The sequence below is a fragment of the Lathamus discolor genome, chromosome Z (genome assembly GCF_037157495.1).
Source record: "Lathamus discolor isolate bLatDis1 chromosome Z, bLatDis1.hap1, whole genome shotgun sequence".
NCBI classification, from domain to species: domain Eukaryota; kingdom Metazoa; phylum Chordata; class Aves; order Psittaciformes; family Psittacidae; genus Lathamus; species Lathamus discolor.
The window spans coordinates 85,403,487-85,426,482 of NC_088909.1; the positions used below are offsets into that span (position 1 = coordinate 85,403,487).

The 22,996-nt window shown below is 40.3% G+C and overlaps 1 protein-coding gene across 6 annotated transcripts in view; it reads left to right on the forward strand.

The window, feature by feature from the left end:
• The first annotated feature begins 19,279 nt into the window (after nucleotides 1-19,279).
• IQGAP2 (IQ motif containing GTPase activating protein 2) overlaps nucleotides 19,280-22,996 on the forward strand; it is a 128,964-nt gene continuing 125,247 nt past the window's right edge. For 5 of the 6 annotated variants that reach the window (XM_065663995.1, XM_065663999.1, XM_065664001.1 and 2 more), the window contains exon 1: nucleotides 19,935-20,033. In XM_065663995.1, coding sequence (XP_065520067.1) covers nucleotides 19,988-20,033 — 46 coding nt within the window. In that variant the 5' untranslated portion in view covers nucleotides 19,935-19,987. Of the gene's footprint in view, nucleotides 19,296-19,934; nucleotides 20,034-22,996 lie in introns of those variants that run through there. The other variant, XM_065663997.1, reaches the window with a different exon arrangement.

Below are 22,996 nucleotides of genomic sequence, written 5' to 3' on the forward strand. Positions count from 1 at the left end.
GCCATTTACCATTTATTTATTTATTTTTTTCTTTGTACAGATGTCAACCCTCCTGACCAATGGTGCAAAGGCTTCAGATTCTCAATGATTAGTAGAGTGCTCAAATGTTAGAAGTCAAACCCAAAATACATTTGGAGTGGCAGAGAATTAGAAACCTCTGTATGAAAATTTTAAATTTCAATTTTGTTTGCTTGCATAAATCACTATTCAAAATAACTTAAAACTGTAAAGCTACCTCTTAGAACACTTCCTGTGACATGTCCAGGAAGGTGAAAACCATACTGATGATTAGGTATTTAAAATGTGAGCAGTCATATTGTTTAAAATATTCGGCCACGGCATTTGGAGCTTTTGTAAGAGTACAGACACACAAGTCAATTACTTAACAGTATTGGTGCAGAGAATGTTAATGTATCAATGCATGCATCATTAATTAGGAAACTCTACAGACCACATCAGGACTGACAATAGTAGGATCTCTTTAAAATTTTAGCATTAAAAATTCAATGCAAATACGTTTATAAAATTATCCAAAAATAGGGGCAGATCATCTGATGGCAGGAGCTGGCACTGCTTTCAGTGGAGCTAAGACAGCTTGTATAAGCTGATGAACTATCTACCCTTTCAAGTTTCAGAGAACAAATCTGGTATAACACATAAGGAAAAATTTATCAGTATTTTTTCTAATTACGTCTGACAACATTCATTAGGTGGTTGAACCATTGCCAAAGAAATTAGGGTCTCAGATAACGTTACAGATAAGATAGATTTTTGGGTTGTGTCATTAATTTGTCTCTTGCTCATTTATATGAACTTGGCTTTGGGTAGTAGTATCTATCGCTGCATTCTGTGTCAATCATTGTCTCGGTCATATTGAAAGAGTCACTAAAAGTCCACATAAGAAGATCATTCATTACATTTAAAGTTCACTGTTTATTTACTGGTTCTAGAATTTGCATTTTTCAGTTACTAACAAATGCCTGTGCTACACATTGTAGCACCAGAATGTTACCCCAAGAAGTGTTTTTCTGTTATTAACAAATGAGAAAGGTGGCTTAATTGAAAAAGCATACATATGGAAAACTAGTGAGTATTTTTTTAATGTTGAAAATTTAAATATGATATAGTAAAAACAAAGTTTAGTAATTGTTTTTATTTTAGAACTTAAGTGGTCAAGACTTATGAGATGAAGTATTTTATATTTAAATCTAACTTTAACACGTCTTTCAAATTTCTAAACAATTGTATAAAAAGGAGGAAGGATTATTTTTCACCAAGTTCCAAGTTAAGAAAAAAATGCTGGCATTAGTTTTGCATCTGTGGCTTCTGTCTACTAGTCCTAGCCTTAGTATTATTTCAAGGCTGTTTTCTCCAATGAGATTATATTTGAGCTCTCTTTCTCTGTTACATTCGTTAGTAGCATGTGTCCACTTTCTTGTACTTACTGCACAACGTATTTTGAAATCTGAAGCCTCTGTACATGTTTGGAGTAAACATCAACAGCAATGGTAAAATATTACATTGTCTTGCTGTGCACTGTCTGCTTGAAGTAGTATATTCTGCCCATCTCTGTGTTATTCTGAAAACCATCCAGATCCAACACTTCATGCCGCCTGACCAGTAGGGTGAAAATGTGCCACAGAAAAATAAGGTTTGACTTTTGAGGGCTATGGTTCAAGACTAACACACTAAAATCTCATTACATGCAAAATTATGCTGATCTGAAAGCTGGTTCTTATTATAAAACCTGAGTACATCATCAGTGTGTGATCAAGTCTGGATGAAGTAGAATATAACAACAATAGGAATCAGTAAAGGTGAACAAGATTCTCAACTATACAGACCTTGCATAGTCTAGAATTAAAGTGAATGTTCTAGGGTAGGAAAAAGGAAAAAAAGAATAATGTTTAGGAAAGTGAAAAAAAGAAAGAATTGAAAGAAGAACAAATTAAAAATCCACGAACATTTCCATCAGATGAAACAAAACTTAAAGACAGAATTTCCCTAACTGGTGAGCCAGTTGGCTCAACAGATTTGAAGCAGCAAGCGAGCCAGCGTCAAAGCTGTTTGAACAGTCATTTGGGTTTGAGTGTAGTGAAGATTTGTCTCATATAAAGACAAAAGAAGTGAATGCAATTTCAAGGTATAAATACCTAGATAGGTACATACTTGACCTATGGAGATCTAGACACAAATGTTACTTATGTTACAAACAAAAGTGATTTGGCTGGTCTGCAGTGAGTCTGTCTTTTTTTTTTTTTTTTTTTTTTTTTCTTCAGTTTCCAAAGCAATATCAGGTAATAAATATTGAACAATAGGAACTGCACTTCATTTCTTTGTCTATTCACTTATATCTCACATAAAGAATCACTTTAGTGTCTTGGTTAGATACCTGATACACCACAGGAAACTGACCTTGGTAGCATTTGTGTATGAGAGCTATGAAACACATATAATAAGAACTGTTTATTTTTCTGTTTTGGTCACCGAACTGACTGACCACTAATTGGCAAATCTTTTCAGTCTAAACTGAAGTAGAATATAAGGTCTAGTGCCCTTCTTCATTAAAGCTGGAAGACTTCTTCCAACGACAGCAATGACAAAAAGTACTATGGCTTTTGAAGACAGAGAAGACTGAAAGCACTTAGAATGATATTAAACATGATGGTCAACTATTTTATAATTCAAAACCAAAAACTACAGAAGAAACCACAGGTTTTAATTTTTGTCAGAGAATATTTATGTAATTTTACTCCTTACAGGTTGTCTGATAGCAGAGCTTGATTTAGCAGACTCATTTCTTGAAAGCAACTTATTCGCTGTGTTTGAACGTTTTAACCAGATTGGTTGTATTCATGTTAGCACCTTCTTGGTTGGAAGCATGTACATTTGGTATGCATTGCACTGATTACTGTGTACAGACTCCTATCAAGGGAACCAGGTCTAGGTGTTAATGGTTTCTGGAGTCCTGAAGGGGATTGTTAATGAATAATGTACTGGGAAGCCTTCTTCGTCTATGCCTGATTTTAGCCAGTGCCTTTCCAGAGGTATGTACTACAAAATTTTGACACGGGTAAAAAAGTGTTAGCCCTCCTTCTTAATGATTCCAGTAGTCTACTCTGTCCGTAATCTTAGAAAAGTGGGTCAAAGTAAGACTGCTAACTCAGACTCTGTTCTCTTTGTCTTCCTGCTATTCCATTAATTCCATCCCAAATTGCTTTTCTTACCAGAGGATGAATCTTAAAGATAGTCAAAACTCACTGATCATGCTCTCACTTGCTTCTGACTTCATAGTAACATTCAGTAAAGTTTTCTATCTACTTTTCGCAATTTGTCCATCCCTTTTTAAATGAAGATGGAAAGTGACATCAAAAGTCCTTCAGATGATTTTATCCTTTTGAAGCAGCCAGAATCCACATTTCCTTACGTATCAAGAAGGCCGAACAAATACAAGGAGGGGTCTCATGTCAGAATGGCCCTTGCCGAGCCTTTTCTGCTCTAGGTGCAGCTGTGAGATAATTTTGTCTGTGCACCTGGTGTAGCCTCATGTGAAAGATACGTATTCTCTTTTAGCTTTTTCTTCCACTATGGATCCTTATCTTTGTGAAACTGCTCAAGAGGCACAACTGCTGATTCCAATTCTTAGAAATATAATATAGTCCTCAGCCCCTCATATGGACAGCCTCTGTGTGCTGGCTTTAGCTCTCTTCCCCATTCTGAGTTTTAAAATGATTTTCATTAGTCAGAGAAAGATGTTTACATCCAGTTGCACCTCTTTACCTAAACAAGATGATATCATGCTAATACAACCCACAAGCCATGTTTCCTGTTTAATAACCTGGAAATGCAGTTGAAATTTCAATCACAATGTTAAAAAATGAATCCTTGCACTCAGGGGGTCAAACACACAAGAAGTGAAAACAGAAATCCTTCACTTCCTCTGGAGTCTTGAAAGAAAACACATGTTCAGTAATCATATTCCAGAAGAAAACATGTCTGAGAGACTGCTTTTCCTCTGCATTTCCTGCCTTCGTGTTCATTAAACTGACTGTAAAATATTAGGTACTTGCCTGCATTAGTACTTTCCAATGCCGCTAGCTCACGACAAATAGCATGAAAAGACAGACTTTTGCATGCAGTTTGGAGGCAAGACAAGGATCAAGAAGTGCTGTGGAATTAGCAGGGACATATTGGCTAAAAAATCTGGAACTTAGTTCAGAACCCGAATTAAATAGAAAGCACCAATGTATAATGCTAATTGTAGGTATCCCTTACCTTCACTTACCCTTATCCAGCCTGCACCCAGTCCATATGCTGAAATAAGCCTGGTTCCTGTTCTTCTAATGTTGATAATTTCAAACAAATGATGCAAAATATTTTTGGATCCATTATTGTTATCTGCATTCTTTATTTTTGTTGCAGTGGTGAATACCCTATTTCTTAATGCAAAGGAAGGATCATCCAATATTTAGTCCTACTCGGGATGGGTAAGATTTTTATATAGAACTTCATCCACATTCAGGACCTTTCTTTGATGCAGGGATTTAGCATGTTAGAAACAGGAAAAAGACAAAATGGGCCTGATTTACTTTTCTTATTTGATAGCAGGTTGAATTATCTCCAAAGATGATAACCTGTAGTATGTAGCCATGTTTTCCAGCCCTTCGAGTACATACTGTCCAACTAAAAATGAATAAAGCAATAATCTTTCTCCTCCCACAACATACATACAGCTACACTTACTAGGACCAAAATTTTTAGGAAAAAAATGGGGAAAAATACAGATGTGATTGCTTTCTGGGGTAGACTATCTTCCCTGCTTGACAAAGGTCTATAATATATTGCTTGCTTCTGACCAGCATACAGCCCAATAACCAAAGACTGGAGATTACTTAATAACAAAGGTGTTTGGATGAGGATAACCTGACACAAAAGTATTGTCCTTTCCATCCAGGGTATTCATGAATATATATTTCAATGCCATGTAACCAAGAAGATTTTTGCAGATCTTGCCCCTACTGTGGGCTTTAACACTTCTGAGCTGTAGCTAGACACATCAGTCTGGAGTGAGAGAGAAATTGCTGGCAGGCTGGCTTTCATCACTCTCTCCACAGCTAGCCACCCAAACTCATTTTGCTTGATCCTAGAGACTGGCATTTGTGCTCAGCCTCCTACTTTCTAGTTTTGGACATCTACCTGCCACACAGTTTTCACCAGTAGTCCTGACCAAGCAAGTTGAAGATACTTGCTGCTAATGGACAGCACTCATAACTCATTGCAAGCACAGTACTCTGCAAAAGTGCAATGTTTTAAGTGTTGTTCCAGTTTCATCTGTTGTCTAGTGCTAGAGTTGTCACCCAGCATTTCTCTCTGATAAGATAATACTGCATGTTTTCTAACCTATAAGACATGTATTTTATCCTCTTACTGTCTGCCTTGTAAATATATGCCTGTCCTCCACTGGCTATGTGATAAAAGTGATTTGTGAATCTCATATAGGCCTGTCTTACCCATTTAAGAGGTGATACTTTGAAAGAAAAGGGTCAGGAAAAAACAGTGAAAGGGAATAAAACCAAATGCAAACCAAGAAAAGTAAGATTTCAAGGCCTAGGCTTCAATTATTTTCATTTGTCAGCTGTTTTCCTTAAATCCTAGGCTGCAGCTATTTAATACTGTATATTGTACAGAAGTATTACACAGTTAGAAGTGAACACATAGACAGACACACATCTGGCTGAGTATACATGCATATATACACATACAGTTCCCTCTAACGCAGGTGGATGTAAGACTTACAAATCACATTCTCATCTCATTCTCCATGACACTAAGTGTTATTTTTTGCATTGTGCATTATGCTTAGAACTTAGGTAACATCCTGCTCCATTCCTTGTGCAGAACCCTTTACTTGTTCATGCGCAAAATTTTAGGGATTCCAAAATTCATCTTAGCTGGTTATTAGCTTTCATCATTGGAAGGGAACTCCTGAAATACTCTGAAAATGGGTTCTGACTTACTTGTAGCCTTCCCTGTTCCCACCCCACAATGCCTGGTCATGTTCCAGCGACTGGAAGACACTGGTCATGTTCCAGCGACTAGGAGACACATCACTCTCAGATTCACAGAATTCTAAAAGCTATGAAATTTGCCTTACACAACTAGAAGTCCTTCAAAATGTTCCATGGGGATCTCAACTTGTAAACTTCTGTGTAACATTATGAGAAAATGTCTGTGTCTTGCTGTATTGTATGTTTTTCATTGTTTCTGCATAAATAGCTGCTGTTGTTCTAGTAATGTGGCCAAATAATTGTTTGCTGCTGTCCTTGTCAGCAATCTTTGACCAGCCTGAAACAGAGCCATTGCCAGGGTGTCCTTCAATTAATGATTAACACCTCCCACAAAGATCTTCTACAGTAATTACAGCTATAATTCAAGCAAATCTAGAGTGAAAATAGCAGCACATGCGCACAGAGCAGTGAGGATGGAAAGGGCTCTTTCAAAAGCTCTGGCATCTGCTACATTTCTCCTCCCCTGTTTGCAGAACATGTGCTCCTTGTAGTGTGCTTCATCTGGTGAAGAGCACACGTTACAGAATTGAGGAAGCAGCAGAAGAAAGAGTGTATTCCTTCCACAGGACTTAACATTGTATATTTGCTATAGCAAAGCCAACTCTAAAAGAAGATTAAAACAAACAAACAAACAAAGCCAAGCAACTTGCATTTAGTTGGGTTTTTTTTATAATTTTCTTTTTTCTCCATGTGTTCTAGGAGCTGATAAACTGAATACCACTCTATACCAAACCTTTGGGGGAAGACTATGAAAGGGTAGCAATGCTTAAGTGGCAGTACTTTTGGAAAAGTAGTAGGTCTTTCCAAAAGGAACACGTAGTCACTGAGAGAGACTATAATCACGAATAGACAGTTTTAAGTAGAAAATTGCTGTTCAGATTCAAAGTAGTAGTAGATAATACTAGCTTCTATGCTGAAATTTGTAAACATAGATTAAAATCTATAGTTCAGAAGGAAAAAGAGAATATTAATATTTGGAGAGCAACTTACAAAATGCAACCGCCCATTTATCTCTTTTGGACAAACCACACAGCTCTTTCCTGTTTCTTCCTGCCACAGATCCCTTCAGATATGGTGACTGATTTCATTTGGGTCCCACTAGTGAAATTAACGTTTTTACTGACATTTGCAACAAAAATGAGAGCAGGCACAATACTAGGCTGTAGAAAAACCAGCTTATTTATAAGGAGTTTTTTAAAACGTACCAAGCTGTTCATGACTGAATTGTCTTCTTAGTGGTTTAGGATTCTACAAAGTGTCAAATTAAGTTTGTATTTTATGTGTAAACTGATCCCTGTTTAAATCAGTGAAGAAATTTGCATGATTGTGATCTTAGCTTTCTCTTTCAAAAATACTAAATACATGATTCTGTATACTGTCATGCTGGGATTGCTGTTGCAAGAGAAATGTGGGGGTTTAGGCCTTCTTTTTAGCATGAATAACTTTAGCCAGCTTTTTGAGATGAATGTAATGTTTCCCAAACAGTAAAAGGATTTATAATAGCACCACATGCTGCAAGACTAATGAATCAACTGACAGCTTATTATTCTATAGGACATTATATTAAAAATTCGAACTAAAACTTCACCCAAAATTGCTGTATTACTTTCATCTGCATAACATTGTAACAACTAAATTGTATCTCATACTTGGCCTCAAATATATGTGGCAATGTACTAGGCATAATTAGATTTTTTTTATTTTAAGTGGGCAGTTTCCTCTGCAATAATGAAGTATGTGCAGAAGTCAGACATCAAGGATAAGGCAAAGTAGGGCTTTTTGCCTTCACTGTAATTTATTGTCATTGTCAGATTGCTGACTTTCTTAAAAACTTAATAGCATTTTCTAATGCTGAGCCACAGAAGGAAAACATATTCTTTCCTATTTTTTCATGAGCTATGCTCTGCTCCCGGTTTATCCCACTAAACTTCCACTCAAATTTCCAACTGCTCTGAGCCAACTGGGAGTACATTTTTTCAAACTATCTTTTGTGTACAAAATCATAGGTATGTTAGTGTGCATATGCTGTCAAGAAATTCATAACCATTTCTGACAGTCTCCATTTCTTAAGGCGAAGAAACATGTACATATTGTATATATGGTGATGAGCTACTTTGAAGTTGAATTCCCATTTATACGTGTTTTCTTCTAGATCTGCTAATCTGCAACAAGATCTTGGCAATGGTCCTGACTTCTCTGTTTCTTTCTTTCTTTGTTTTCTTTATGGCTGTGTGTGATCTCCTGCAAAGCAGGTTACAGTCATCACTATTGTATATATGTGTTTGCATGTGTGTGCCTTGAAAAATACTCTCTTTGGAGTTCTGAATTTTTCATTTCAAGTCCAGCTGGTACAATTGTGAACTCATCTTTCCAGTATGCTCCTCTGTGTTGGATTGAAACTTCAAAAATGTTTGACCAAGTGTTTTGATTAAGTCCCCTGAGGAAAGCTCCTTGTATACTTGTGAAAGGGCATGCTCTGTGTAAGATGACTGTGTACAGTATAAATCTATAAAATGTGGAAGTGTTTATAAATTTATCTGCCAAATATTTATCATCCATGTAACAAATGCAAAGCTATTTAGTGTACATCAGATTAATAAAGGGGATATTTTGCTTCACTATATTCAAATAAAGATTCGTTCTTTGCAATGAATACATATCAGGTGTGATGATAACCAGAACATATTATCATTTCCAACCCATAAAACGCTACAAAAATGGTTGTTTCATGATAATTGTTTTACAAAGGCTCTCTATGTATCTCATCTTTAATGCCTGCAATGGAAGTTTAATGCGTATTAAAAGAAAACATGGAACAAGTTAATACAGTTAAAGAAATCTAAATGGCTGTAAAAAAATTGTAAAAGTTGCTATGGTTGCAAGAGACAAAGTTCTCTAGTTAACTGTCTGGGCTTCATACTTTTATCATGCATAATTTCACAAAATAGACATATGGCCTTTCACTACGCAACTGCAATACAGGGGTATATTATCACCCAAACGGTCTAATCTGACTCTATGTGAAAAACATACTGCTGCAAGGTATGATGATCCATGCATCTGAAAGGCCAATGGGAGTTTATACAAAAAACTATGGTTCCATAAGAACTTGGTATTCACCAAAAAAAAACCCAACAACCGAAACAAAGAAAAACTGAAGCAGCACTGCAACAATGTAAGCTCTTCATTACATTTGTACACTAAAGGCCTTCAAAAAGCTTCAACAGATCAAACATGGTAGCTTTAAAATAACATAAACTGCTGAGTTATTTATATTCTGCCACCTCTATGTCTGGTTTGGAAATTCATTTTCAAGTATAGGTTATTCCAGACAGATTATGGACCAAACAAAACACATTTGCCTCTTCAACTGGGTCACCAACAGGGAAAGTTAACCAGTGCTTGAATGGAAGTATTCTTCAGCTCATGCAACAGCATATATGGGCATGTATGATTTTGTGTCTGTCTTTTGGCTAATTGAGTTTTTTGTATTACAGTACAGAAAAACTTTTCTCTGTTTATTAAGTACAAGCAACAGAAGTACTAATCCATATTTTAAGTCCACTTAGATGTACACCCTTTCCACCTGTGTTTGAAGGGGATTAGTAGTATGACTCAGTGCTCTCATCCTCTAGTGGAGATGAAGATTTTATGCTTGTATCTCCTAGTCTCATTCTGGGAAAAAATCATACCATAGAATCATCAAATAGGTTGGAAAGGACCTTAAAGATCATCTAGTTCTAACCCCCTGCCACAGACCAGACACCTTCCACTGGACTAGGTTGCTCAAAGTCCCATCCAATAAAAGGGATGGGACGGCCACAGCTGCTCCAATGCCTCACCACCCTCACAGTGAATAATAATTTCCTAATGTCTAATATAAGCCTACCCTCTTTCAGTTTAAAACCATTCCCCCTTGTCCTGTCACTACATGTAAGAAGTCCATCTTCAGCTTTCCTGTAGGCCCCTTTAGGTACTGGAGGGCTGCTAAGAGAAAATAAAAAAGAGGCTAGAAAAGAAAAGAGGTTGAAAATCAACTCCTCCCTTCAGTAGCAGGGAATCTTGTGTTGGACATCATCCTGCAAAAAAGGCACTACGGCTTAAGGACTACATTTCTAGGAAGAATTTTGAAAGCATGGATGGATATACTCCTGGCTGACATAGTTATGCTAGCAAAAAGGTGATGCTTAATTCAGAGCACGTTGTGTGTGTTCCTCATAGACTTTCCTAAAAATATTGAGCTGAACCAAAACTCATACCATTCTGTATCTTTTCTGGTTCATATATAAATTTTCACAGTATACATAACTTTCACAGTATACAGGTGAATCCACTGTTTCTACAAATGCATTTCACATCATGTTACTTCTGTCTCTCAGAATGAACCTAGCTGGCGTGATAAGGATTTCAGTAACAATTTAGTATTATTATAGCAGACTAAAGTTGCATGTGCAAAACAGCTTGGGAAAACACCACAACCACCCAAGACTTCCTGGGAGAGGAAGTTGGAGCTTGAAGAAAGGACCTGACCACATCACCTGCTAAGTTATACAAACACAAAGGTCTGTCAGCAGTGATCTGCTGATCACTACTGACTGCACAAGGGTACACTGTCTTCAAAATGTTGTATGATACTTGCCCAGAAAGCCAATGCTGTCACTACCTTTAGACCTAGAAGCGGAAGCTGCGGCTACTGTTGTCAGTGGTAATGCCTGAACAAGCTACATCTGGAAATGCCTACACTAATCAATCCAGGCAGTACTTCCAGCTTTCAACATGAGAAGACAAACCGTTGTCAGCCTTATCAATCCTTGAGTGACTACTGCTATCCTTCAGAAAAGCCAGATTGTGCCAATTCTAGTCACAGAATGGGAAATTGTCAAAGTATTCCCCAAACATATTGTCCAATGCTGAAAAAGAAAATAGTCACTTAAGAATCATTTGCTACATTAATGAACTGTGAAATGTCTGCTATAACCGCTTAAAATTTTGGCTGGATATCCAGCTAGTTTGATTGAATTCTGATCAGATACAGCCTAGGCTGGAGATCTGATCTCAATTCTCACAAAGGCAAATGGCATTTTTATGTAAAAAGCTTCAGAATAATCCACAGAGTTGTATTATTGCAGAACAACAGTGGTTTTGTAGGTGGCTGCAATAACTCTGAATTGTGGATTTTCCAACAGGTTGTATCATAACATATTTAATTGTGTTGTGCACTCATACAGACTGCAAACCACTTATCCCCAGGACACTGAAGAGGCTCCTGACTTTGAATAAAAATATCTTTTGCTTTGCAGTCAGAGCAGATTTTACAGAGACTAGGAATGAGAAATTAGGTAAAACTAAGAGCAATTCACCTTCCCAAGCACCCTGAAAGTGAAGCCATTAGTGGGCTCTCATATCTGCTACATCATTAACTTTGAGTGGCTGTCCTTAAACAAACTTCCCCAAAGACTCTCTTGCAAACTCCAGATTCAGCTTACAAACAGCACTGCAGCAATGGTGGCACAGCTAGTCTATCCAAAAGGCAATTGTCCTGGTATATAGGATTACATATCCTTTAGGATCTTTTTTCCAAGGTTTATTTCCTATCCAGCATTTTTGGGCCCTTTGTGAATGGATATATATGAGTATGTTCCCCTCTCCTTTCTGTTCAGTCAATAAAGAATTACAGATATGATTGCTTTGTAGCTGACCAGTAAAATAAAATGGAAAATGAGCTCAGGCTCTTGGAGAGCAATTATTCAGCATCCCAATTCTCAGTATGCAGGAGTTTGACTTTCAGTCCTTAACTAAAATCAGAGCTTTTTAGATTTTAGTAAAATGGTGAATCTGATCAGAAATAAAAAAGTTCACTAGCTGTTAGTGCAGATGTTGATAAGAGTAAGACCAAGGAACAGTAAGATATTGCTATACTCTTGAAATACAGCGATATCAGTATTACACTGCTAGTTTGAACTCTAACTGGTCTTCAGTAGGGTTGTCATACTGTGTTTCGTGAGCTAAAATACGTACAAAAACCTCAATAGTTGAAAGCTGGAAAACAGAGGCATACTGACCCCAACTGCCAGGAAAAAAACCTCTGGACTTAGAGTGGCAAAACCATATTGAAACTATTGACTGACCATAACGCAAAAGAAGCAAAGGTGGATAAGAGTGCACATCTGTTAAAGAAGTAATCTGTAATTAAACATGTTATTTTGCATTGTTATTATTGCATGAATGTTGAAGCAGAGGAAGAATACATGTTCATGACAACACAGGACCCTCTCTACGTGGAAACATCAACATTGGCCACATCAGGGGGGGCATATTCTATTGCCAGTAATCTATTTATAGAAAATAAACAGGTTGACATCGAAACAGTGCAGTTGCCAATCTGACCTACAGGTGGAGTAGGAAAAATAACTATTGGAAAGGGTCAGGAAAGACCTTATTAATATAAAGCTGGTTTCAGCTATCATTGCCCAGCTGCACGCTTTGATCTTTCACTTGTGGGTAAATCCACTGCTTAGGTACCAGGCATCTTGTTCGATGGGTGAGCAGTGTTCTGAGTGGGGACTGGCTCCCCTCAGCCACACATTTTGACGGGTCAAGTCTAGAGCAGAGGACAGCTCCCAGCCTCTCCACAGCCAGTGCTGCCACAAACCTTTGAGCCAGTGTCAGAATCCCAGAGCTCACCAAACGACAAAGGGTTCTGGTTAATTTTACCTGGAATTTCACATACTGATTTTGACGCTACAGATGAAACTGATTTGGAATCTAGTTATTTGAGGAATACCCTTTTCCCCTTAGAAAAACAACAAAGCCACTTCCAGGAGTGTAATTCAAACTGAAATTATTTTCATTTAAATAAGAAGAGGCTGCTGGTACTGTGTTCCCTGTGTGAAGGGTCCTGGATGTTTGAATTAGCTTTCCTCACTGAGCTTCCTAGAGCCTGAATTTGTCAGTCTTTTACACACAATCTTCACTTTTTTACACTAATGTGAATAATTAGGAGCTTTTCAAAAGGCTGGAGCTGTGCCAGTGGAAAAGTGCTGGAAATAAGGAGACCAGAATTAGTCTAGTGGAAATCCATGGGAGTTCAGCCTGCGCTTTATCTGTGGGGCAACTGTTGGCAGGCAAGAAATAATTGTAGGGTTGCCGTAGCTGTCACTTGGTATGTTGTAAATGCAAAGCTCCTAGCGCTCTGCTTCGAGAGTAATAAGTAAATAATACATTAATGAGTGAATAATGTATAGACTTTTAGTGGAGTGGAAACATTGCTAAGCGCATGCAATCACAAAGAAGCACACAGATGCTGCATTACAGAACCAAAAAAATCCCACCCCAAACCCCCCCAAAAAACTCCCCCCAAAAGAAACATTGCCACAAGCAGACTTCATATCTTGTGGATAACATGTGAGGAAACAATCAAGACTTTACTTTTGCTATATCCAACCCAATAAGGAATGCTTTTTTTTGCTGAATCTGTGAGCTGGAGCCGAGCACAGATGTTCCCGGCTTTCAAACAGTTCTGAATTCATTTTTATGGTCATTCATTTTGTCTAGACAAGGAGGGTCACTCCACTACGAAGTACTCTGTTAAATGAATAAATATTTATTCCAATAGGCAAATGGAAAAAGCTCTTTTCTGGCAGATTTCTTGCAGAAAGAACCTCTGTACTGCTAAACTCTTGCCTCTTTTGCAGGAACCAGGGCATTTGTCCAAGATGTTTTCAACAAATACTTCTTTTTTTTAAACCTGTTCAAGCAGAGAAACTGGTTTCTTAGGTACCTCGGCAGGCAGGATTTAACCAAGTCTTGCCAGGATGGGAAAAGTGGAGGGAGCCCTCACGTAATAGGAAAGGACATACAAAAGTATACCTTAGAAATGCACCTTAAGTAAGGCTAGGATGCATAACATGAAGAAGTTAGAAGCAGACACAGCAAGCTACCGTATAGCCCCATATTCAAGCTCCATCACAGCTTCTCACTTTCAGCACAGGACATATCATTCCCCTCTCTTTAATACTTAAGCAGTTCCTTGGGAGCTGAGTTAGCTTCTGAAAAAAAAATCACAGCTTTTGGGTGGGGAAGAGGAGCATTAGGTCAGCTCAGTCCCATGGCAGAGATAATGGTGTGATCCTGCAGATAGCCCCATGAGCACAACAGCATGGTGCTTCTCCAGTTTGTAAAGTGCAGTTTGGGACCCAGGAAGAGGCACTGCAGAGTCACAGCATTGCTGTTTCCATGGGGGTAGTGTTTGAAATCAAAATCCTTGAATTCATGGCACTGACTTGGAAATCAGGAGGGTTACTGACAAAATTATGGAGGATATGTAACTTTCAATATTTCAGAACTCTATTTGAAGGTTTTCCATCAGAACACAACGTCTGGAAAGGCTCATTTTCTCAGAACAACTGAAATGCAGGTGCTTAAGCATCTTCTTTGGTAGATACAGCTTTAAGGCAAACAACATGAGAACTGCAAGTGGTAGAAAGAAGAGAGACTTCTGACATTGAAGTGATTTCTCTAATCATGTTCTTTTTTGGATGTCAGTACTATACAAAATCACTCTTCTGGATATTTTAATACACATCTTCTGCTTCTTTCTCTAAATTTTTGGCTCAAAGTTACTCTCATGTTTGTTTTCCTTCTAACCCACAAACTATTTATTTTGATTTTAAAACATAGGTTTTCAGTTTCAAGATAAATAACAACATAGTTCTTATTTTTTATTTAGACTGATGACCAACAGGGCTCAGTTCAGCATATTTTCAACTGCCTCGGCTCACTCTAGTAGCTGTTAGAAAATCTGCAGAATGTGTTTCTCTAGACACTGAGTTTTGGTATTTAGTGTTGCCTCTGACTGTTAACTGAAGTTAAAATCACTTCCTCAACAGGAAGGAACCATTACTGCTAAGAGAGAAGTGTATTTCAGCACTCTTGTTCCTGGTCTCTGTTTTACTTACCAATACAGTTTGCCACAGTATTTTGAATTTGTGAAATGTCACATTTCTTAAGTGAATGTGACTAACATAGCTCCAGTCTACCTTGAGCTTAATATACTTTTTAAATTAGGCTTTCTGCTGTGACCACAGGCTCTCACGCAGTGGAAGGGGAGTGCCGAGAGGGAAATTAAGGAAGGCAAAAGCTGGGCTGCACCATTGTCTCTCCCCTCTAGGCGCAAAAGGGCAGGGATCAAAGGCAAGTGATGTCCCTCACTTTTCCCTGACAGGGGAGTTAAAGCTCCCTCCTTCCCTGACACTAGCTGTATTCTTTCAAGGATCCCTGTGGCCAGTTATGTGATGACCTATTTGTTTACTTACCTCACAACAATAAATAATGCATAACACAAATACCATGCTGAGGAGGAGGCTGTAACCCAGCCTGGTTCCCAGTGCTGATTCCCACCACTGATCCTCTTCCCTGCGGAGGCAGCAGCTTGCAAGACCCATGCAGATCATACAGGCATCCCGCACTGGGGGGCACTTCCCTATTTTGTGTTTCCTAATGTTGCCTGAGTATCTCTTGGCCTTTGGGTTGGATTCTGAAACACAGCAGTTGTGGCCTTTTCACTGCAGTTCGTGTAAAATTATTTATCTGGGTTCCCCCTATGTTCCCACTGAAATCCTCATCAGGGTATGGGAGCACTAGCTCTGCCACCGTGGCCCCTGTGAGCCACTGTCCCTCCAGCCACCTCTAATGTCCAGCAGGGCTGAGTGAGCCATCTCGAAATGCTAAAGCACCCAGGTCCATTTTGGCCCCCACTCAGGGGAAGACCTGCTGGCTGCACAGGGAGTGTTAAGGACAGCCAGGCATTTCTGGTTACAACACACTGCTGTTGTGTCTGGGCAAGTGCCAGTGTGGCAAGTACAGCTTGAGCTTGCCAGCCTTTAATTAGCTGCGCAAAGGAAACAATCAAAAAAGGTCCTTGTGACAACTGGGACCAGCCTGATGCTAATCTCCTTCCGTATTGTGCTGCACAGAGTCAGGCTGACCCACCCGAGGAGCAGTGTCCCATTCCCACTTACTGAGAGCAACGCTCCAGCCCAGGCTTTCTCTCCTGCAAAAACAAAAAGGATACTCTCTTTCTGTGAAATACATAATAAGAGAAATAAACAACAACCAAACAAATGAGCAAACAAAAACAAACAACAAAAAAAACAAACCCCAAAACCAAACCCACCTTTTTTAAAATAGCAAATGCAGTTTTCCTTTCTGTTGGACAAATGTAGCCAGCCAAAGCATATGATTTACCAATAAAATAAAAGTATTGTCACAGAAAAAGTGACATTGAAGCCACTGTGTTCAACAAAAAGCCTAGTGTCTCTAATTACCTGCATGTACTTGCGTCACTGCTACATAAGCCACCCAAGAATTCCAAATATCAATATCCTCCACAATATAAAATCCCTTTGTACACAACAGGACTGTCAGGAAACATGAAGTAACAGAGTCCTTTGCAGGTTTTTTTTTTTTGATCCAAATGAAGGCAATGAGATGCAGGAAGGGTACATTTTAATCTCTTCCTCCTATCAGTTTTCTGTCTGCTTGTTTCCTTGCTAGACCTGGAGCAGTCCATAGCTGCATCTGAAAATACAGAGAGTGTATATAACACAGCCCATTCACCCCAGGCTTGCTTCCATGCTCTCTCCCTACTGGAGCATGTTGCTTCGCCCACAGGCAGGTATGGAGGCTGGGACTGGACTGTTAGCAACAACGTTAATGTAGGAACCACGTTATCCACAGCACAATGTCCTTGATAATATAGCAAGGACATTGATCTTAAGCTCCATTAAAGGACTCAGAGTGTGAACAGGAAGTGTTCACCTACAAACATTTACTCTAGATAGCTGGCTACCCTGATTTCTGAAGTGCATGCTTCTTAGCAAGCATAAAAATGGAGTGCTTAAGTACTTAAAAAGTGAATATGGTCCATAGCTTTAGGTCTGGTTAGGCTGACTAAAAATCAGTGGTTGATTCTACATCATATACTGCAATCAGGTTCCTGTAAAACAATGAGAGAATGCGTGGTGTGCTGCCTTTCTTGTAGGAAAACATTCCAGCCAGCCCAAGTGGGCGCTGGGTGCAGCTGCAGCGGCAATTCAGAAGGGGAAGAAGGAGGAAGGAGAGGAAGGAGGTACAGAGGGGCTGCCCCCCTCCCTGACATGCAGCACTGGGCAGCTTGCTGGAGCAGGCTGCAACCCCTCAGCCTGGTTCCTGCCAGAAGCATCTAAACCTTCATGCCATGAACAGCTGATGGAGTTTGCCTTTCAAGTCGGAAAACCTGGGATTAACAAATCCAATGCAAAAGGTCATAACCAGACCTTCATTGCTGCTGCTTGTTACTCCAATATTCTTTTACCTGTCTCATCTCCCACTGGGAGTATTTGTTTCCTCTCATGCCTGTTGTTCTGCAAGCATTATGGAGGTTACTCTAGCCAAGAAACCACTCTCACTTCTCACTACCTTGGCCTTTCATTTCTCCCTTCAAGCTGCCCCCTGCTCAGTGCTAGGTCTTGCATTCAAGAAGCAACAGGGTGAAAGTGGTGCAGGAACTGCTGGCCTAGGAAATACCCCTAACAAAAGAAAAATTTAATTTTTCATCTGGGTCAGTTAGCTGAGTCCCCAGGGGGTGAGTGAAATGTTGGTGACAGCCTAGGGTAAGGGGAGCCATAGGGTGGAGGAGGCAGAGAGCATGTCGCAGGTACAGAGGCTGAAAGACAAGGGTGAACGTTTTCTCAGGCACAGAGTCAATGTTCACGCATGTGACACCACAACTGCACACACCCTTGTCTTTCCAAACACAGCAAGTGAGGGAGCACAAAACCACACCAGAGACTGGCACTGTATTGCAGAGACCCTCTGGGGCTTTGCCAGATGGTTTCTACAAAGGGAGAGACCTCCCAGTCACTGTGTCACTCCACATCTATGCATCCTGCAGATGAGGCTGAGAGCTTCTCAAGAGAGCGGTGTAATTTAAAATGTGATGTAATTTAAAACGTGATGACCTCTGTCAAAAAAAAAAAAAAAAAAAAAGCTTTTTGGGGGAATAAAGTCACTTGATTTTCGTGAGAATAAATATTTTAAAGAAAACTTTGAAATGTCTGATTTTGACTGAAGCATAAAAGAAATTGAGAGAGAAAATGTACTTCAGTATTTTCCTGACTGAGGCTAAGTATTAACAGCATAAAAGGCAGTAAAAGTGGTCATTTAAAGCAAATGTAATATTTTCTATCAACTCAAATGCTTTTCAAACTGTGGAAGCCAATTTCTTCATTTTCATGTTGAGTTTTGTCACTCATTTTCTTTTATAAGAGGAGAGGCAAGTAAATGGGTGGTTCTTTAAAATTGTTTAAAAAGAAAGCATTCAGAAAGCCAAGTGCACACTGCAGCTTTACCGGTGCCTGCACCACACACCTTTACAGTAAGTAATTGTCCCTGCGCTCTACTGATGGAGGAAAAGAGAGCAGGAAAAATCAAAATGACCTGAAAAAAAAAAGGCATTTACTGTTGAGTTGGTTTTCCTCTGTATCCTTTTGGTCCTTTACTCTTGAATAATACATGTTTTAATTACTATGAGGAGTGTCTGTCACCCCTTATCATGTTTTCAACCTGCAACCTGTACCCAGCACACCCAGAGACAAGGAATGAGCAAAATTAAGGTCTTGCAAACAACCTACAGGCATCCTGAAATCTGTAGAAAACTACAGAGGACTCTCTACATCCAGCACTGTTTTATTTTGAAACAGAGATGACTGAAATCTTCCTGACAATCTGCAAACACTCATCAGAGTCACCTGGCTATGCACTAAACCACAAGCATGCTCAGGTGGGCCTTGTCCTGCTGGCTCTGTGAAGCTGGTCATGGCTGTGTACAGACACCGTTTCACTCCCCGTTCTCCTGCAAACTTCTTATCAGGGGCTTAGAGACTGCCAGGAAGGTACAGTCCTGCCTTATAATACACTTCCATTTTAGAAACTGCTGCCCTGCCCATCTCCAGGTGCTTTTCAGATGTCACCTGGAGCTTGACAAAGCACAAACCTTTTGATCTATAGATTTGTTGCTCTGCTGTCTACAAGGAAACCCTCTCTGACGATACGAGGAACACCCTTCACAGAAGCTGTGGAGGAAGGTGCATGCTCTGCTCTCTCCAATACCCCCCAGAAAGGGGCACCAACATGGGACAGAGCTATGTGGGTGCTCCCCATTCCAAAGCTGCCCTGAAGATCGAGGTGGTGAGTTCCTGGTGAAGCAAAAACACTGCGTGTGGATTGTAAGAGTTTTCAATAGTACAGAATTGCAGGAAGGACTCCTGGGCTTGGTTTTCCACCTCTCTTCATAGGACATTATGCCACAACACCAGAGCAGAGATACCTTGGCCTTTCTTATGCGGAAAGGTCTGATTGGTTTTGTTCAGGTGCTTCTCCTTTTTTTTTTTTTTTTTCTTTTCTTTTTCGTTTGGGGGCTTTTTGGATTTGGGTTTGCTTTTCAGGGAGGTGGAATTGTTGTTTGTTTGGTTGGTTGGTTTTGATTTTTCTTGGTTTTTTTTTTATTTTTATTTTTGTTTGTTTTGTTTTGCTTTAAGGTATTTTTGCTTTTCGGTGTGGGGTTTGTTTGTTTTCTTTTTTTAGTTTTTCATGGTGAGTTTTTTTTTTTTTGTGGAATTTTTACATTCTGTCTTTTTCTTTTCCTCTTTTTTTCCCCCTTTTACCCCCTTGTTTTTAGGGGAGGGGGTGGCTCTCTCTCCTTCTCCCTTTCCTCGTGTTTTTGTCCCTTTCCCACCCCCCCGCGCTCAGAGGAGCAGACCCGGGTGGCCCCGGCCCCGCGCGGGGCGGTCGCGGCCGCGGGCGCAGCAAATCAGCGGTGCCGAGGCAGCGCATAAGAAGGGCGGGCGGGGGCCGGCGCCATCCCTCCCGGCAGCGGCAGGATGCACCATGAGGAGCTGGCGCCCCTGCAGCGGCCCCGCTATGGCTGTGAGTAGGGTCGGGGGGAGCGGCGGGCGCCCCGGGCCTCTTTTATTTCCCCCTCCCGCCTTTCTTTCTGTCCTGCTCTCTTGCCGGCTTTCTCGGCTTAACTCTGAAAGGGACTTGGAGGGAAATAAAACCCGCCCAGCACCACTCTGTTGCAGCGCTCCGGCTTGTTTTAGGTTAGCTCGCAGTGGGCTCCGGCTGGGTTTTGAACAGGTTTTCATGGGGCTGGGTTTTGTTCCGAAACTCTCCGAACGGATTATAGCCTGCAATTGCGCGCTGCAACTTCGGAGCTTTAGTTTAGAGCCGGAGTTTGGGAGTTTTAACTTCGTAACTTGATGTTATACAGGTATCTCTTTGGATTGTAACTTTGTAAGTTCTGACTATAGCTTCGGGTTGTAACTGTGTAACCTTTGGATTATGACTTTGGAATTTCCGAGCATAAAATCAAAATGTTGCTTTCTGATTTTATAACTTTGGCTTAGAACTTCATAACTTGAATAACGAGGGTGAGGCGAGAAAGGTGCAGATCTCTTTTCAGAGGAGGTGTATTTACTTCCCAAACCTGCATTTAAGAAAAGCTCTGAAGCCACGTTACTGTGGCTCCTGCGGCTCTCAGCACTCCTGTGCTGCCATGGAACCCTGTCCTGGGCTGTGCTTTCTCCCGGTTCCAGAGCAGGGCAAGCCCCTGGCTGTGCCATTCCTAGAAGAAGTGGCTCTGCTATTTCAGGCATTGCAAATTGTGAACACGCATATTATTTGCAAAGCTCACAACAACCTTGGCATCCTGCATTCTGATGAGCAGCTTCACAGTCTTAGGGTAGCAGCTTTGTTTCAAAGCAGTTCTGAAACCTCTGTTTTGAAACAAGGGCAAAACACCTTGACAGTGTTAGGGGTTGGGTCACTTCACTTTCACCCAGGGCTGACAGACAAGGCAGTGTTTGGCAGCTTTACCTTCAGTTTGGGGAATGCTGTGCTCTCCTGAGCAGTTTCCCCTGTTGATGCCTGCCAGTTTGGGCAGTCTGTAGAACCTGCCAGTAGGTTTTGTTTCAGTTTTGCACTGCATAGCAGGTGGATGAGATGCTTTGGAAAGTGCGTTCACAGTTGTTGGTACTGATAATGTATTTTGGAGTGGTTACTACAGACTTAGGCTGGGTGTCCATGCCAGTATGTTAGCAAAAATGAGTATTTTGCTTGTGAAGCCAATCTCCCACTCACCTCAGCTTGCTGTGCCACTGCCTGCATGATAGGGCAGTGTTCAGCTAGTGTGCTGCGTCGTGCACCAGCCCCATATTGGCACTTTGTCCACTTGCCTGACATGCAGAAACTCCTTAAATGTACGTGGTGTGCCCACCAGGCCCCTAGCAACAGGGGCTTTCCTGTACATATCTGGTCTAGCTTATATCAGAACATGAGTGGAGATGTGGTACTTGCTAGCCTGCCGCAAAATCCAATATGGTCAAAGACAAGGAACTGACTTGAAGCAAAGGGCACATTCTTTGTATCTTAAGAATCTCAGGCCTTACTTACTGTGGGGGAAAGAACTACCATTTTAAGGATGATGAATATAGTTTTGAAAGGTGTGGGGGTTTGGGGGGATTTTGTTTGTTTGACTTTTTTAAGGTGTCCCTGTTCCCTGGTAGGGGTGTTGGAAAGGTGATCTTAAAGATCCCTTCCAACCCAAACTACTCAATGGGTCTATGACATGGTCTGCCCTCTTAGTATGTATGTTTTGTTATGATAATTCAGAGCTGTGGTGTTGAGTTGAGGTGAAGCTGGTGTGTTGAGTTGTAGCCACTGTACAACTCAACACACCAGCCAAGGAGCTGGTATGTCAAGGTGCAGCCACTCTCTTGATGCTTGGTCTCCTGTCCCAGGGACAGGAGCTGACAAAAGTGTCCTTCTAGGCTTTTCTCATGCCACTTCCCCTCTGACTGATGCTGCCTGTGCTTAGGCACCAGTGGCTGTTATACAGCACTGAATCTCACTCCCTGAGTGAGAAGTATGGCTATTGTATAGCACTGAACCTTCTTTTTTTAGGTTTTTTTTTTTCTTTTTCTCTGCAGGAGCCTTTGGGATAACATTCCTCCCAAGAGAGTGGGCAAAGGCTCCTCAAATGCACCAGTCTGATGCCTATCGAAAAAAAAGAAAATTAAAAAAAAAAAAAAAATCCCCCAAAGAACTTTTGGAAAGCTCCACCCATCAAAGAACAAACCATAGCCTTGTCTGTAGTGATCTCATAAGCATGCCTTATCTAGACTGTATTTGCCTGCCATTTAGGACAAGGAGAGAAGCTGCATCTTAAAATGGAAAAAAAAAAAAAAAAAGTGTAAAGTCTCCCTAATTAGAAAACTCTGAGCTCTTATGAAGTCAATTGGAAATTGTAGGTTCCCTGTATGACTAACACCACACTTTGGATCACTAGCAATCACTTCCCCATGTTGAACACCACATCTATGCTGGATTTCCTACAAGAGTTAATAAGTTGTTCAAGTTAGGCTGTTAAATTGGTAAGATTCCTTGCTTTAGTGACCTAGTATTGTTTTAAACATTTAACTTGGACTTTTGACTTTGACTTCAGACTCCTGTCAGAGTTTATATTGCTCTGAAGAAGGTTAGCATTTTACTATGATAATTCTGTGGTAGAAACTGTATGGACTAGTGCATGGTTATCAGTAGTATTTCATTTTGATAAATGGAGAGGAAGACATACAAGACATACAGGCTATGTTTTACAGCCTGGTGAGTACTAGTAGGGAAAAAAAGTGAGCATAAAACACCATGGCCCAAAGTAAGTAACTGGGAAGACATATCCCTAACCTATAAACTTATTTCACATTACAAATTTTGCTGGTGTAGTAACTCAAATGTGCACACCTAGAAAAAAATTCTTAGAGCTGATAATTTTAAAGTCAGGAAACAGCTGAATGAAATCAAACAAAAGTATCCTTTCATGGGTGGGTGCTAGC